This window comes from Phalangium opilio, unplaced genomic scaffold (assembly GCF_054372755.1).
Source record: "Phalangium opilio isolate 3A_F unplaced genomic scaffold, DU_Popi_V2 ptg000003l_1, whole genome shotgun sequence".
In the NCBI taxonomy this organism is placed as follows: domain Eukaryota; kingdom Metazoa; phylum Arthropoda; class Arachnida; order Opiliones; family Phalangiidae; genus Phalangium; species Phalangium opilio.
In genome coordinates, this window is record NW_028324145.1 from 4,883,185 (window position 1) to 4,897,406 (window position 14,222).

At 38.2% G+C, this 14,222-nt stretch overlaps 1 protein-coding gene across 1 annotated transcript; it reads left to right on the top strand.

The window, feature by feature from the left end:
* Positions 1-1,101: 1,101 nt before the first annotated feature.
* Positions 1,102-14,193, top strand: Sos (Son of sevenless guanine nucleotide exchange factor). Its single transcript, XM_089837172.1, has 20 exons — positions 1,102-1,691; positions 2,525-2,651; positions 3,274-3,534; positions 3,637-3,720; positions 5,710-6,126; positions 6,213-6,323; positions 6,956-7,054; positions 7,122-7,374; positions 7,442-7,636; positions 7,716-7,917; positions 7,984-8,193; positions 8,280-8,417; positions 8,857-9,013; positions 9,093-9,200; positions 9,269-9,424; positions 10,020-10,202; positions 10,278-10,565; positions 10,720-10,836; positions 11,343-11,598; positions 11,677-14,193. The coding sequence occupies exons 2-20, from the start codon at positions 2,544-2,546 to the stop codon at positions 12,447-12,449; spliced, it is 4,116 nt and encodes a 1,371-aa protein (XP_089693298.1). The 5' UTR covers positions 1,102-1,691; positions 2,525-2,543; the 3' UTR covers positions 12,450-14,193.
* The last annotated feature ends 29 nt before the right edge of the window (positions 14,194-14,222 follow it).

A 14,222-nucleotide genomic window follows, 5' to 3' on the forward strand; every position in this document is an offset into this window, starting at 1 on the left:
AATTTTAAAGGCAAAGCTTAGGTAACATACCTTAAAAGAACGTACGGCCTTTTTCTAAACACCACTAATCCAATGGCGGTCGTCCAGTAGTCCTCGTTTTTAAGACATATTAAATGCTAATTATTTTGTAATAAGAGATCATTTCATTTGTTTATTTTTTATATTTAGAAAAAGGTCGCTGGTTTTATAAGGTATAATGTTATGTTTGTTACGTTAACTTTCCCTTTAAAATTTTGTAATTTCTCTAACACATGTCATAGCACATGCGTAGTAATCAGTTTGTGGCGGCAAAGGGTGGCGGTAAAATTGCCAGACTTGCGATAATCATCCCGCCTTTCGATTTTCTCATGTGGAATCACGAACCATAGTTGATCATGCATCTTCACAAATGTTATCTCATTTGTGACGTCAGTGTCTAGGTAAAATGTCACGGGCTTACCTTTGGCAGTGTCGGGTCATGTTTGGAACCGCTTTGGTTCTATGTGCAAATAGAATGGGTGACGTCACACAAAGGCTTCTGAGACTCGCTTAAAACAGGAATGAAGCTGAGACCACCCACTATGGCTACCAGAACAGCGGTAAGACTTGGGAGGGTGTGAACGTGTGACGTACAACTATCCCATCTGAAAGCTCTCTATAGCAAGTGTGTCACTCGTTAATGAGAGCTTGTCATGAAGTGACGTAGGCCAAACGTCATAGATTCTCGTAAAGCGACGCCTGGTGAGGCGCTATCAAAGGCTTAGTTTAGGAGGATGGACTGCAAAACCGAGTGTAGTCAATTCTCGCGTCGTTCTTGAACTAGCTCTCATTAAACCTCTAGCATTACGAAGTAGAGGTAGTGACATACTTATGGAACATATCTTATAAACTTATGCATGGACTATGGCCATAGCCACTCGATTATGCGCTCAACGACACAATTTGCTTGAGCAGCTTGCGTCGTGAGCGCAGACCCAGTGGCTTTCTGAGAATGCAAACTGTCAAGATTTATTTTATTTATTTAGAAAATGACAACTTAACACCTCTCACGAGCGGCGCGACCGGCACTTAGCGAAAAATACTTTCCATGCGTGCGATATATGCTCGATCGTATTGAATGAATCGAATCGTTCAATTTGTAGGATCTGGCAACGCTAGTTCAACCAAAGAGGGTGAAAAGAAGGGGAGTTGAAGCTAGCGGGTTAGGCAGGCATTTTAGGTGATCTTCGTTTTCTTTTTTATTTATTTGTTATGTTTTCCTCATCAGTCATAATATTCAGTTCACCGTGTTTCAATCAATAAGAGTGCGGAGAAAGATGCGCGAGCCGCGAGCACACCGGAAGGTTAGAGGAAAAGAAACCTTTCAAAGCGACAACACTCCAGTTTAGTCTTCTACTACCTTTCTTTATATCCTCTTTGGTTCAACGAAATAAGATTTCTGGCAGCCAGAATCTGGCTTCCTTGGCTAGTCGCGACGCGAGTTGTTGTTTTCATTATAAGTGCGGAGTCGTAAAAACCGTTTTGATGTTAAAATTTTAATGTAATATTTACGGAAACTTGTAAAAAATGTGAATTAATTAACGCGCGAATTAGCCTCCCCGTGTGTTTTAGGCTTTTATTTACAATCGAAACTTTAGTTGGATACAAATGATTCCGAAAATAATTAACCCTGGATACCTAATCATCATCATCATCGATATTTGATTTGATAGGTGATTTATTCTTGTTTTTTATTATTATTAATTCCAGCGCATTATTTTTTCTATAATAGGTTTAATTATAAGTAATTTTAGTTACCTATATAATTTTTAGCGTATTAGGGAATTTATCGCTATAGGATTTGATACCGAAGTTTAGGCCTAAACTTAGGCCCAGGGATCTAGACGGCGGTCTCTGGCAGCTGGACCTTGATTTAATTCATTTTTTTTGGGGAGGGCTCCAAAGATCTCCCGGGAGCAGTGTTGTTCTTGGTAGTACAATTGTACTTTTTTAGTACATTTTAAAGTCTTCAGTACGAAAAGTACATTTTGATGTTTGAAAGTACATTTTCAAATTCCATTTTTTAACATTAGCGTCTATGGGACGAAAATTACACCGCAAGATGGCGCCAAAAGCTTTTCGTGAAGGGGGAAGGAAATTTTAATACCCCCAAAGGGAGAAAAGTACGTTTTCAAAATCCTCCCATTGGGGTAGTACGTTTTACTATTGGGAAAAGTACGTTCTCAAAAATCTAAGGAACAACACTGCCCGGGAGGTTAGGTGAATAGGCGCTTGTAAATTTCGTACTGTAGCTTGGACTTTGAAACTTAAAAAATTACGAAATAGGTAGATCAGAATGAATGAATGTTATGTTGCAGGCCTGTTACAAAATCCACCTCCCAGGGCTTTTTTTGGTAGAAGATTGTTGATGAGTTGATTTTTGTGGTTAGACCCCCAGTCAGTTTTTCTTATGAAGCTTAAAAATTTACTATTTGTTGGGAATGTTCTGTATTTGAAGGGTTGAATATCTTCAGCTTAAAATTTAATATTTAATAATGCTTTGTAGAGCAAAGAATTCTCTGGATATGTTCACTTCTTCAACAACTCGGGAGTTGGAGCAGCAGGCGTATGATTTTGAAAATGAAGAGAATTCACTGAAATGGAGAGGGCTTCTAGTCAATGCATTACAGAAGGTATAAACATGGATAAAGAATGCGCGTGAGGAAATTTGTTTTCACGCTATAGGATAGGCAACTCCCTATCTCGAACGACAGCTTATTCTGTATATACTCTGTTACGACATCGGTTGTCAGCACGCGCAAATATATTTCTCTATGGAACGTTGCTTTGTACGTGCTGTCAAGAGACAAAAAACTTCAGGATCTTCAGGATTTAAAATATCCGCGAGTTTTTTAGCTCGAGTGCACAGACCTCTAGGCCTTAGTTTCAAATACGTGTGAAAATGCCTTCAACCTACTACACGTATTTGAAACTAAGGCCTAGAGGTCCGTGCACTCGAGCTAAAAAACTCGCGGATATTTTAAATTCTGAAGATCCTGAAGTTTATTGTCTCTTGACAGCACGTACAAAGCTACGTTACATAGAAACCAAGCTTTGCGCGTGCTGACAACCGATATTGTAACAGAGTATATACAGAATAAGCTGTCGTTCGAGGTAGGGAGTTGCCGATCCTGTAGAGTGAAAACATTTCCTCGCGCGCATAGTTTATACATGGTATAAATACAATTTTACTTTTGTTTTGATGTTAGTTAGTTTTAAGTTTAAATACGATACGATATCTTTTGGGAACGTTAGGTTCAGTACCAAGTTCACCCTTCGTTAACGGCCAAAGAAGATGCTTTAAAATACGTGGAATCACTTATTTTTCGATTACTGGCCATGTTATGCGCGGCCCAACCTCATAGCGTCCAAGATGTGGAAGACAGAGTTCAACGGACATTTCCAAACCCTATTGACAAATGGGCAATAGGAGATGCCCAATCCGCTATCGAGCGGGGAAAGAAAAAATCTTCCTTAGTGCTTCCTGTTGAAAAAATTCACCCTCTTTTGCAAAAGGTAAGAATATTCATTTGTCCAATCTCACCAACTTAGAGTCAGCACCATCTTAACGTAATTTGAAATTATTAACACGCTCTTATATGAAATTTTGTGCGATAGGAGGTTCTAAATTATAAAATAGATGTTCAAGTTACCCAATATATTGTTGCTGTTTTAGAATATATATCTGCGGATATATTAAAGGTACATATATATACATATCATTTGCCAGGAAGGAATTTAATTTAGTCTTATATCAGAGAGCGGGTGGCTTCGCTTCGTGAGCATTATGATATACCGTAATAGCAGCCTCTACCTTTGACTATATAAAGTTTTATTGGGAAATATCATGAGATGCCAATGCCATTAGTCTATTTCAAGTTTAATTACAGTTGTAGAAAAACTTCTTAATTATTTTCTTCAAAATTCACACTCTATATATTATTAGTTATTACCATGGGTAAAGAATGCGCGCGAGGAAGTTTGTTTTCACGCTATAGGATAGGCAACTCCCTCTCTCAGATCGTTGCCTATGTTATTCAAGGCCTGTGCGCGGCGCCAATTTTTATTTTTCGTTTGGCAATTTAAGTTGCCAAATTCTCTCACCTGAGGCGCTATTAGCTGGACTTAAATAATTTTAAATGTTCATTTTTCTCGCGCTTAGAATTTTAAATATTCATTTTCGCGCGTGTTTCGGTCCCACTATCAATGAAATCTCGCGGTAAAATAGGGAGAAAATTAGAAGTCTCGTTTCTTGAAAGTTTCCCCCTACCGCGCACAGGCCTTGATTAACGTAGGCAACGCTCAGACGGAAGCTTATTTTATATATACTCTGTTCCAGCTTTGGTTGTCAACACGCGCAAACCTAGGTTTCTATCAAACGTAGCTTTGTGCGTGCTGACAACAGACTAAAGTAAGGATTTAAAATCTCCAGGTTTTAGATAATGGAAATCAGTATTACTTTAGTCTGTTGTCAGCACGCTCAAAGCTACGTTTGATAGAAACCTAGGTTTGCGCGTGCTGACAACTAAAGCTGGAACAACGAACTTTCTTGTGACGTCACACCCTCCCTCCTATCTCTTACCTCTGTTTTGGCGACCATATTGGAGGTCGTCAGCTCAGGCCATACAATTTAGACTACCAATATTGACGTCACGTCTCGGTAGCTCCTCCCCTTTCAGTTCCACTATACATATCGAATAAGCTGCCATCGGAGATACGGAGTTGCCTATCCTATAGCGTGAAAAACGCGCAGCCGTGTTTGCAGGGTCCATACAAACCTGGAAAACAGGGAAAACCTGGAAAAAATCAGGGAAATAAATAGTTGACAAAAACCTCAGGGAAATCAGGGAAATTTGCGCCAAACAGGGGCAGAGTAATTAAGCAAAATGTTCATAAACATACCCTCCATAGGATTAACATTACACTAAATTTTGGAGGCTCGTAACTCTGGTTACATTAGAGATATGGGGATGTCCTTTGAGTATGTTATAGTCCCATTTGCCCCCCCCCGTCCAACGATACTTAAAATTTTGATTTCGTCATACAAGGACCAAATAATTAAGCAAAATTTTAGTGAACATTCCCTCCATAGGATTAACATTGCGCTATACTTTGGAGGCTCAAAACTGTGGTTATGTTAGAGATACGGGGTGTCCTTTGATTATGTAATAGTCTTATTTGCCACCCCCCTCCTTCGTTAACATTTGCTCCATAGGATACTCCATATACGCGAAAAACGTGAAAAACTCAGGGAAGTATATGGGGAAAAACCTGGAAATCTCAGGGAAATTTGTTTTCCAAAAGTTGTATGGAACCTGTGTTTGTAGTTTCACAATCTACTTTCCGTTAGGTATTTTTCTTATAAATTTCTAAATAAACGCCTCTAAGATTTCTGTTTCGTATTCAACATATAAGATATTGGAACATATCGTTCACCATAACAGTTAAACAGCTTAGAGACTGGCAACTGTAAGGAAATTGCAATTTCCACTTTTAGTGAGAACTATGAAGCATTATGAAAACCGGGATATTATTTTCAGACATTTTGAGTTTATATCCTTTGACTTTTATCAGAAACGTTCAACCCTCTCTCTGATTTTAAATTTAATTTCTTCTTGGTGTGACACAATTTTGAAACGGCAAATTGGTTACGTACTAATTTATCAACACATTTTTGTAAAAAAAAAAAAGTTGGCTGGCAATTATGTTAAGAATATACGTCATGTTGAAATCACCTGTCAAGATATTAAAGTAGCCATGTGCGCCGATAAAGTTTTGATGGATATGTTCTATCAAGACGAGGATGTTTCCTTGAGCATGGAGGAAGAACCCGTTCGTCGCACGTCGTTGACTTACGACGAAGTTGTTAAAGATATCATCCACGAGGAGAAACAATACATAAGGGACCTGAACATGATAATCAAAGTCTTTCGCGAACCTTTGGCCAAAACGTTTCACCGCAGTCGCGATTTGGACATTATCTTTAGCAACATCTTGGAAATTTACGATTTTTCTCAGACGTTGTTGGGATCGTTCGAGGATGCTATTGAAATGGCTGAAGAAAACCGCAATCCCGCTATCGGTGCTTGTTTCGAAGAAATGGCGGAGGTCGTTTATTTGTTAAAAACACTTATTTCCAGATAGATATAGGGTTGGTTATACGGAATATAAATTCGTACTTTTGCGTTTTTTAGAATGCCGAGTTTGACGTGTATGAAAAATACGCGGAAGATATTTTAAATCAGGGCAGCAAAGAAAAATTAATGCAGTTATTGCAATGCCCCGAAATTGCTCACGTTTTACAGGTTACGAGTCATTTATTAATGATTTTCAAATTAATCATTAATATCATAAGGAGATCATCTCTCTAAGGGCCCAAGATTCTATGTTACGGTTGAAATGTATGTATGTCCGATTTGGTCAGCCATCCGTCTCATCTCAAGTGGTATAATAATTGTATAGCCTAAACAGAGGCCGAGCGCATTCGCTGCAGAGTAATCCGGCATTGAACATTTTTCCCTCCTTCAAAGATTTCTCACGACAGCTCTTCGTGATTTTTACTAAGCGCGAATTTACCTCTTGTGTCTGAGAGAGCTGGGGGGGTTCTGGAAATTCTATTACTTATTTTTCCCCCTCAGTCCTTCCTCTCTCGCCTACCCGCCTGTTTTAGTTTGATTCCCAACCGCTTGGGAGCGTTATCTCAGAGCTCGCCTCTAGACCACGACCGGCTTAGGATATCGGTCGTGGCTGATTTTGAAAATTATTTTTCTCTCCCGCGAATTTCACGAAAAATTCGGAAGGAGCCCCTATACAAAATCTACGTCACATCTAGCAGAACTAGATGTTTTTCCTAATAGATGCGCTTGGGCCCTTAGAGAGATGATCTCCTTATGTTAATATTAACTAATAAAATTTTAACCATTTTTTATATTAATAGACTGCTGGGCAGGGTTTTATTTTGGCAGTTAAATACGTTCTACCCAAACTATTGTTAGGTCCAATATTTCATAGTTTTCAATATTTTGAATACATTAAGGTAAGACGTACGTGTGATATACGATGATATCTCGAAGAATATTGTTTATACCGCGATTTTAAAATAGGTTTTGAAAAAGTTAACACCTTCGGAAGAAGATAGAGAAAGTTTAGAACAAGTTGAAGGTTTACTCCAACCTTTAAAAGCGGAGCTCGAACGCAAAGTTGTTTTACCTAAACGGAGGCCGGGGGACGTATTTGTCAGATCCCACGGTCAAACAAGTCGACAGGCAGCCTTACAAAAAATGAATGAACTACAGAAGAGTATCGATGGTTGGGAAGGGAAAGATATTGGGCAATGTTGTAGCGAAGTTGTTATGGGTAACTTAATTAATTTTTGGTCCTAAGTTGCGTTGGGATATGGCTAAAGGCTTCTAAAAATTCTTAGATGGTGTACTTGGTAAAGTCGGTTCGGGTGGGAGACGGTTAACGGAGAGACACGTGTTTCTGTTTGATGGACTCGTCATCCTCTGCAAACCAAATAGTAAACGTTCTAGCGTAACGGGACCCGCCGGAGAGTTTAGGTTAAAAGAGAGGTACCTGTTACGCAAAATTGAAGTAATAGACAAGGAAGATGGTGAAGGTAATAATTGAAGCTTTCAACTCCGTTATTGATCAAATAATTTCGAAACTATAAATGTACTTACGCGATTGCGATTCAGAGCTTAAAAACCAATTTGAAATTGCTCCTCGGGACCAACCTCATATTATTATGTTTGCCAAAACGCCGGAAGAAAAGTGCAATTGGATGGCTAATCTAATCATGTTAACCACTAGAAGTATGTTGGAGCGAAGTTTGGATAGTATACTTCAAGATGAAGAGAAGAAACATCCTTTAAGGTTACCTGCCCCATCGAAGTACAGGTATGTACACGGGGAGAAACTCAATTTTTTTGGTGGGACAGTCTGGATTGTTGCCCCTTTTTCAAGGTTTGCCGAAGAGGATTCGGAAACAAATATCATATTTGAAGAGAATAAAAGTAACGCCGGAGTTCCCTTGATCAAAGGAGCGACTCTATTGAAGCTAGTGGAAAGGTTAACTTATCACATGTACGCTGATCCAATGTTCCTACGAACCTTCCTAACAACCTACCGGTCTTTCTGTCAACCTCAAGAACTTCTAGATCTGTTAATAGAAAGATATCCTTTTTTATTGCAAATTAACTTTAATTTAAATGAATTACTATTTAAAAGAAACTGTTAGTTTGTTCTTTAACTAACATTACATTTGAGATTCCTGAACCGTCAGTTCCGTCTCTCCCCGAATCATCAATGGATGGAATGGAGATAGAAAACTTTAAAAATTCTGTCAGAGAAGTTTTAAAGAAATTTCGAAAGGAATATAGTCAACCAGTACAATTTAGGTACGCGTATTTCGCGTCAAGTACCTACAACCAGAAGTGAGATGAGACTAGAAGTGAAGGGCTCTAGCATTGATAGTAGATCCCGGCACTAGTGAACAAATTTGAGGATTTTATTCGCCGCTTCCATCGCGCTTACACTAGAGAGAAACAAATTGGTCGAGTTCCAAAAACATTTCTTACCCCCTTCCCCTCAACCTAAAGCCGCGGAACACGGACGCGGGTGCTTGAATCTAGTTCGGCCGTCTACCACCGCGAGCGTCTCACGTTTTGAAGGGGAAATTCAGAAACCGCCACTAGAGGGCCAACCGTTCGTGTGTTATCAAGAATATTCACTTTCGCCAAGTGAATTAAGAATTTGGTTACCTCAATACTTCTGGTCTCATCTCACTTCTGCTACCAGTAATGATGGAAAACTTAAAACGTATTTGCGTATTGACAGAGCTCTAAATGTTTTGCGACATTGGGTCGATCACCATTATTACGATTTTGAGAGAGACCCCGCTTTGCTTGAGAAATTAAAAATATTCCTAGCCGGAGTTCGAGGAAAGAATATGCGTAAATGGGTGGACTCCATTAACAAAATCGTTCAAAGAAGGGTAAGTAATTAATAGTTATTGCGGAAAATAAGTAACTGTGGTTTTGTTAAGAAATAAATACGTTTTCAAATAATTAAAGAGTGAAAGCACTGAAGAAACGAGAGAAATTACCTTTAGTTACGAGAAAGCTCCACCACAAATTGAATGGTACCTTTGTAATACGCCTGAAAAATTTGAGCTTATGACTGTAAGTATTGAAATTTAAACTCACTCGAGTTGTAAATTGTTTCGCTAATCCAATGAACCATTTTTTAGTTGCACCCAATTGAGATAGCGCGCCAGCTAACATTATTAGAGTTTGATCTTTATCGCGCTGTTAAGCCATCCGAGCTTGTTGGCAGTGTTTGGACGAAGAAGGACAAACAAAAGACTTCTTCCAACCTGCTTAAAATGATTCATCATTCTTCTAGCGTAAGTTATGATTCGTTATTGATAGAGGTGTGCGTGTCCTAACCTTTTGGTTACAGGCCTAGATATCAAATGTTTAGCAGGGGTGTGCGAGTACTCGGTTCGAGTATCGAGCCGAGTACTCGACTCGATACTCGATAACAACACATTGAGATACTCGAGACAGATTAGAGTAGCTTTTTAACATCTTAAATACTCGACAAATACTCGAATCCGAGGCTTACAACTATAGCAGACGATGAGTTCGTGATCATTTATTTTGAAAATCAATTGTTCAATGTTTAATTGATCACTAACAATCTTTTTGTACTAGTTCGATATTAGATAATTGAAAATCTTCGTTATTTTCAAGAAATTTACAAAATTGCTACTCGACAAGTCAATATTTGAGACTCGATAATTACTCGAAAGAACCAAAATTTGACCTATCTAAATACTCGATACTCGAAAGTATTTTTGAGATTCGGCTCGATGCTCGATAAGAAATTAGTTTCGATACTCGGACTCGGCTCGAAACTGAAGAAACGGGACTCGCACACCACTGGTGTTTAGCGTATTGATTGTTTAATTGTTTTCCGCTTTTTTAATTAATTAACAGTTTAGTTTCTGGTTAATGAGAAGCATTGTTGAAACTGAAAATTTTGAAGAGAGAATCGCCGTTGTATCCAGGGTTTTGGAGATTATGATTGTACTTCAAGATTTGAATAACTTTACTGGAGTTCTCGAAGTTGTTGGAGCCATGAGTTCTGCCAGTGTTCACAGGCTGGAACATACGCATAGTGTAAGTCGCGTTGCCGAAATATTTTTCATTTAAAAACACGTCATTAAGTTTTTTTTGGTGGTTTTTCAAACAAAGGCTCTTAAGTACAGTTTAAAGAAAGCGTGGGAAGAAGCTCAAGAATTAAATTCCGATCACTTTAAGAAGTATCAGGAGAAACTTCGTTCGATCAATCCTCCTTGCGTTCCTTTCTTCGGCATGTACTTAACAAACATTCTTCACATTGAAGAAGGAAATCCAGATTTTATCTCCAATTCGGTCGGACTGATCAATTTCAGCAAGAGGCGGAAAGTTGCCGAAATAACCGGAGAAATTCAACAATACCAAAATCAACCCTATTGTCTAATGGTGCAGTCGGAAATAAGGGTAAGTACTTTTAACTAGAAAGAATAGAGATGATTAATAATAGCAGAAGGGAATTCCCTTCTGATAATAGACTGTCTTCGCGTATTCTTGAAATTACAATCTTATTTTCACTTCGTATCTGCAACATTTTTCATTATTATCAATTTATCATTAGCATTTTCTGGAAACACTAAATCCATTGGAAAATAGAACTGAGAAAGAATTCCATGACTATTTATACAGTAAATCTTTAGAAATTGAGCCCAGGGGCTGTAAACAACCCCCGAAATATGTAAGTACTTTTTTAACTTCTCGTTACGGTTCTCCCAAAACTAGGTCCCTCTAATCATGGATTAACTAACGCTAGGGATTGTTCCCTAACCGTGTTTCCCATGTAATACTGTCGCCAACTACATGTTCCGAATTATTCCTTGATTCCCCCTCTTCATTCCCCCAATTTATTGGACCAAAACGGATGTAGATATAGCGCCATCTCTAGGCAAAATAAATCGTTTTTTGCGGATTTTAAAGATGGCGGCGCCCAATTTTAGCCGGCATTTCAATTTTTGACGTCATATGACACGTGACATTTGGTCCAATTTTCTTACAACTTCCTGTTAGGGATAGTAGCTGCGGCTATGGGGTGTTTGGAACATGCATACTTAATCTTTTAGGGGGAACGAACAATCCCTAGAGTTAGTTAATCCATGCTCTAATAAACTTTCGGCACAGTTTCTTTTAATGAAAACAAAACTATGTATTGTAATATATTTTGCGTATTTTTATTTTTCTTTTAAGCCTCGAAGATGGCCAGAATTGCCTTTAAAATCGCCGGGTATTAAACCCCGTTTATCCGGTCGAGGTCATCCTCCAATTTCCCTTCCTAGTGATTTGAAGATTTTTAGCCAAAGCAGTCAACATTTGAATCACGAGGAGGAAGACTCTCCTCGGGTTCTGACTCCTCCTACGCCGTCTACCCCCTTAACTCCTCCCCACTCTGCCAATACCCTTAACAGTGATCACAGTGTTTTTGCGCCAGTCATTATTGGAGCTGGTATGTCACTGAAAACCTAAAAATAAAACCATCCTAGTGATCGAGTAACGAGTTTCTGAACTTTTTTCTTCCCTAAAGGAATGGGTGCGGCAGCCGCTGCTTCTCCATTTTCCATCCCCGATTCTATTGGTCCAGTTCCTTCGTCGCCATCTCCTTCAACTATAAGTTTTGCCAATTTATTTATAAAGAATCAGCCACCGCCCAATTCCAATTCTTTACCACCAGCCACGCATCCTCCTCCTCCGCTTCCACCGAGAAGGAAAAGGGAACAGTCATTAGGAGAAACTTCGCCCAAAGTGAAACAGGCTCCGGACGCACCTTTATTACCGCCTCGAGAATTGAGCCCGCCACCTCTTCCGCCACGTCGAGACGCGACTGGGGGAACTTTACCCAGGATGCATTCGTCATCGCATATTCCTCCTTATAGACCCGGATTTCCGGGTGACGTGACTTTACCTCGCGAGTTACCCCGACGCAATTCCGCTTTGGAAATGGCGCTACAGCCGCCTCCACCTCCGCGTAGACATTCGCAAACTTCGGTTAATGGTCACATTCCGAACTCTTCTTCTTCTTCGTCATCCGTTTTAACTTCGGGAGCTTGTTCAACCATTGTCGTAAACTCCTCCTCCCCTTTCGGGGCTGCTGGACCTTCCCAATCTTTACCCGCGCCTTTAGCTCCCCAACAACTTCAAGCTACTACCAGTTCAGGCGCAAGCGTAAGTACGCCAGCTGCCATTGCCGCCGCCTCTTCGGCTACCACTAGTCTGCCCATTCATTCGAGAACCCCTCAGTTGCCACCCAAAACTTACAGACAAACCTTATTAATGAACAATCATACAGCCGCTAGGTAGCGAATATTATAAAAAAAAAAAAACAAATTCACACATTTTTCGCTAGAGATAAACGATAAGAATAAAGAAGGAAAAAAAGCAAATTCTATATTATATTATACAACAAAAAGAATCCAAAAATGATCGTTGGTTTTTATTTTTTACTAGAATTGAGAATTCCGCGCGTATATGATAAAATTGCGGTAACGGTAATTGGATTTTTTTTTTTTAAGTTTTTTTGTTTTTGTTTTGCATGAGGAAAGATAAAAAAAAAAGCCAACAACGAAATTATAAATCAAATTAAATTGAGCCATTTTTTGCAAATAATTTAGACAAGATATTTCTAATTAGAAATAAATTTTTTATTAAAATTAAATTAATGAAAAACAAAAAAAAAAAGTCCAGAATATGAAACTTTATTATAATATTCTTGGGTTTCGTTTTCGTAGAATTTTATCAGAAAGAAAAGATCTCTTTAATTGTACAAATCAAGATAGAAAATTTGGATTTTAAGTTTATAAAAAAAAAAAAAAAACGTTAAATATTTTCTTATAATAGAATACACTTGAGCTTTTACGTTGGTTTATAATTTCTTAAGGAAAACTATGATTTAAAAATTTATTTTAAATTTAATTTGGAAGTCAGTTTATTCTTTAATCTATTCAAAAGATATTTTGCGCGATACTTTGAGTTAAAAACGAGAATTGACAGCCCATCAATTGGCACATTGCTAGTCCATCTAAGCCTTGGCTCTATTCTAAGCCTTGGCTCTCAGTATTGTGTTAGTCCATCTCGCGCGTCACTCTATTCTAAGCCTTGGCGTCAACTGGCTCTCAGTACACTATTCTAAGCCTTGGCGTCAACTGGCTCTCACTACACTCTATTCTAAGCCTTGGCGTCAACTGGCTCTCACTACACTCTATTCTAAGCCTTGGCGTCAACTGGCTCTCAGTACACTCTATTCTAAGCCTTGGCGTCAACTGGCTCTCAGTACACTCTATTCTAAGCCTTGGCGTCAACTGGCTCTCAGTATTGTGTATAATGTTAACGACTTATCAATTATTATTTCAATTAGAAATGAACACCTGACTTGCAAATTAAAATTTAATTTTTATTCGTAATTATCCGGGGGGGGGGGGGTGTTAAGACGGAACGGAACTGAACTGTAAAAGGTGAGAATGACAAACAAAAATGAGCACGATGATGTAAACATTTTTCAGTAAAAAAAAATGTATTATAAAAATTTAAAACTTAGGAAAGAAAAAAAAAAAAAGCTGTATAAATTATTTTATTATCATTTATTACCCCCCCTTTTTAAAGGCCTGTGATTTTTGTTGCTTGTTAAAAACTGTTAAAAGATTGATAGAAAAAATTCTCGAGGCGAACTAGAGCCTTTTTTCCAAATTGGAGAGAAGATAGCGTAGCAATTAGTTAATTACGTTAAATTCATTTTCTCCCATTAACGTTCGTTAAATTAAGTAAAAAAAAAAAAGAAATAAAAATACCAGAAAATCTAAAGCCAAATCCAGATTCACGCTCAGGCATAGTTTTTCTAGGTATGTACATGTGTATTTATTTTCATCAATTGTAGTTTTTGGCCCCCACTTTTTAATAATTTGTACAAAATTGAGAAGAAAAAAAAAAAAACCCCAATAATATTTGTAGAGAAATGTTATGTACAGAAAAACCAAAAGAAATGAATGTTATATTGAGGAATTGTGAAGTATATTATAAACTATTAAAATAATTTTTTTTTTATTGTGTAGCATTGTTGTACAATCTTATGAGTCTATT

What these genes read in the sequence shown, in the direction of transcription:
- Sos (XM_089837172.1), top strand. Translation starts at nt 2,544, where the DNA reads ATGTTCACTTCTTCAACAACTCGGGAGTTGGAGCAGCAGGCGTATGAT. An exon ending in TAGTCAATGCATTACAGAAG is followed by an intron (nt 2,652 to 3,273) that starts GTATAAACATGG and finishes TGGGAACGTTAG; the next exon opens with GTTCAGTACCAAGTTCACCC. An exon ending in AATATTTTGAATACATTAAG is followed by an intron (nt 7,055 to 7,121) that starts GTAAGACGTACG and finishes ATTTTAAAATAG; the next exon opens with GTTTTGAAAAAGTTAACACC.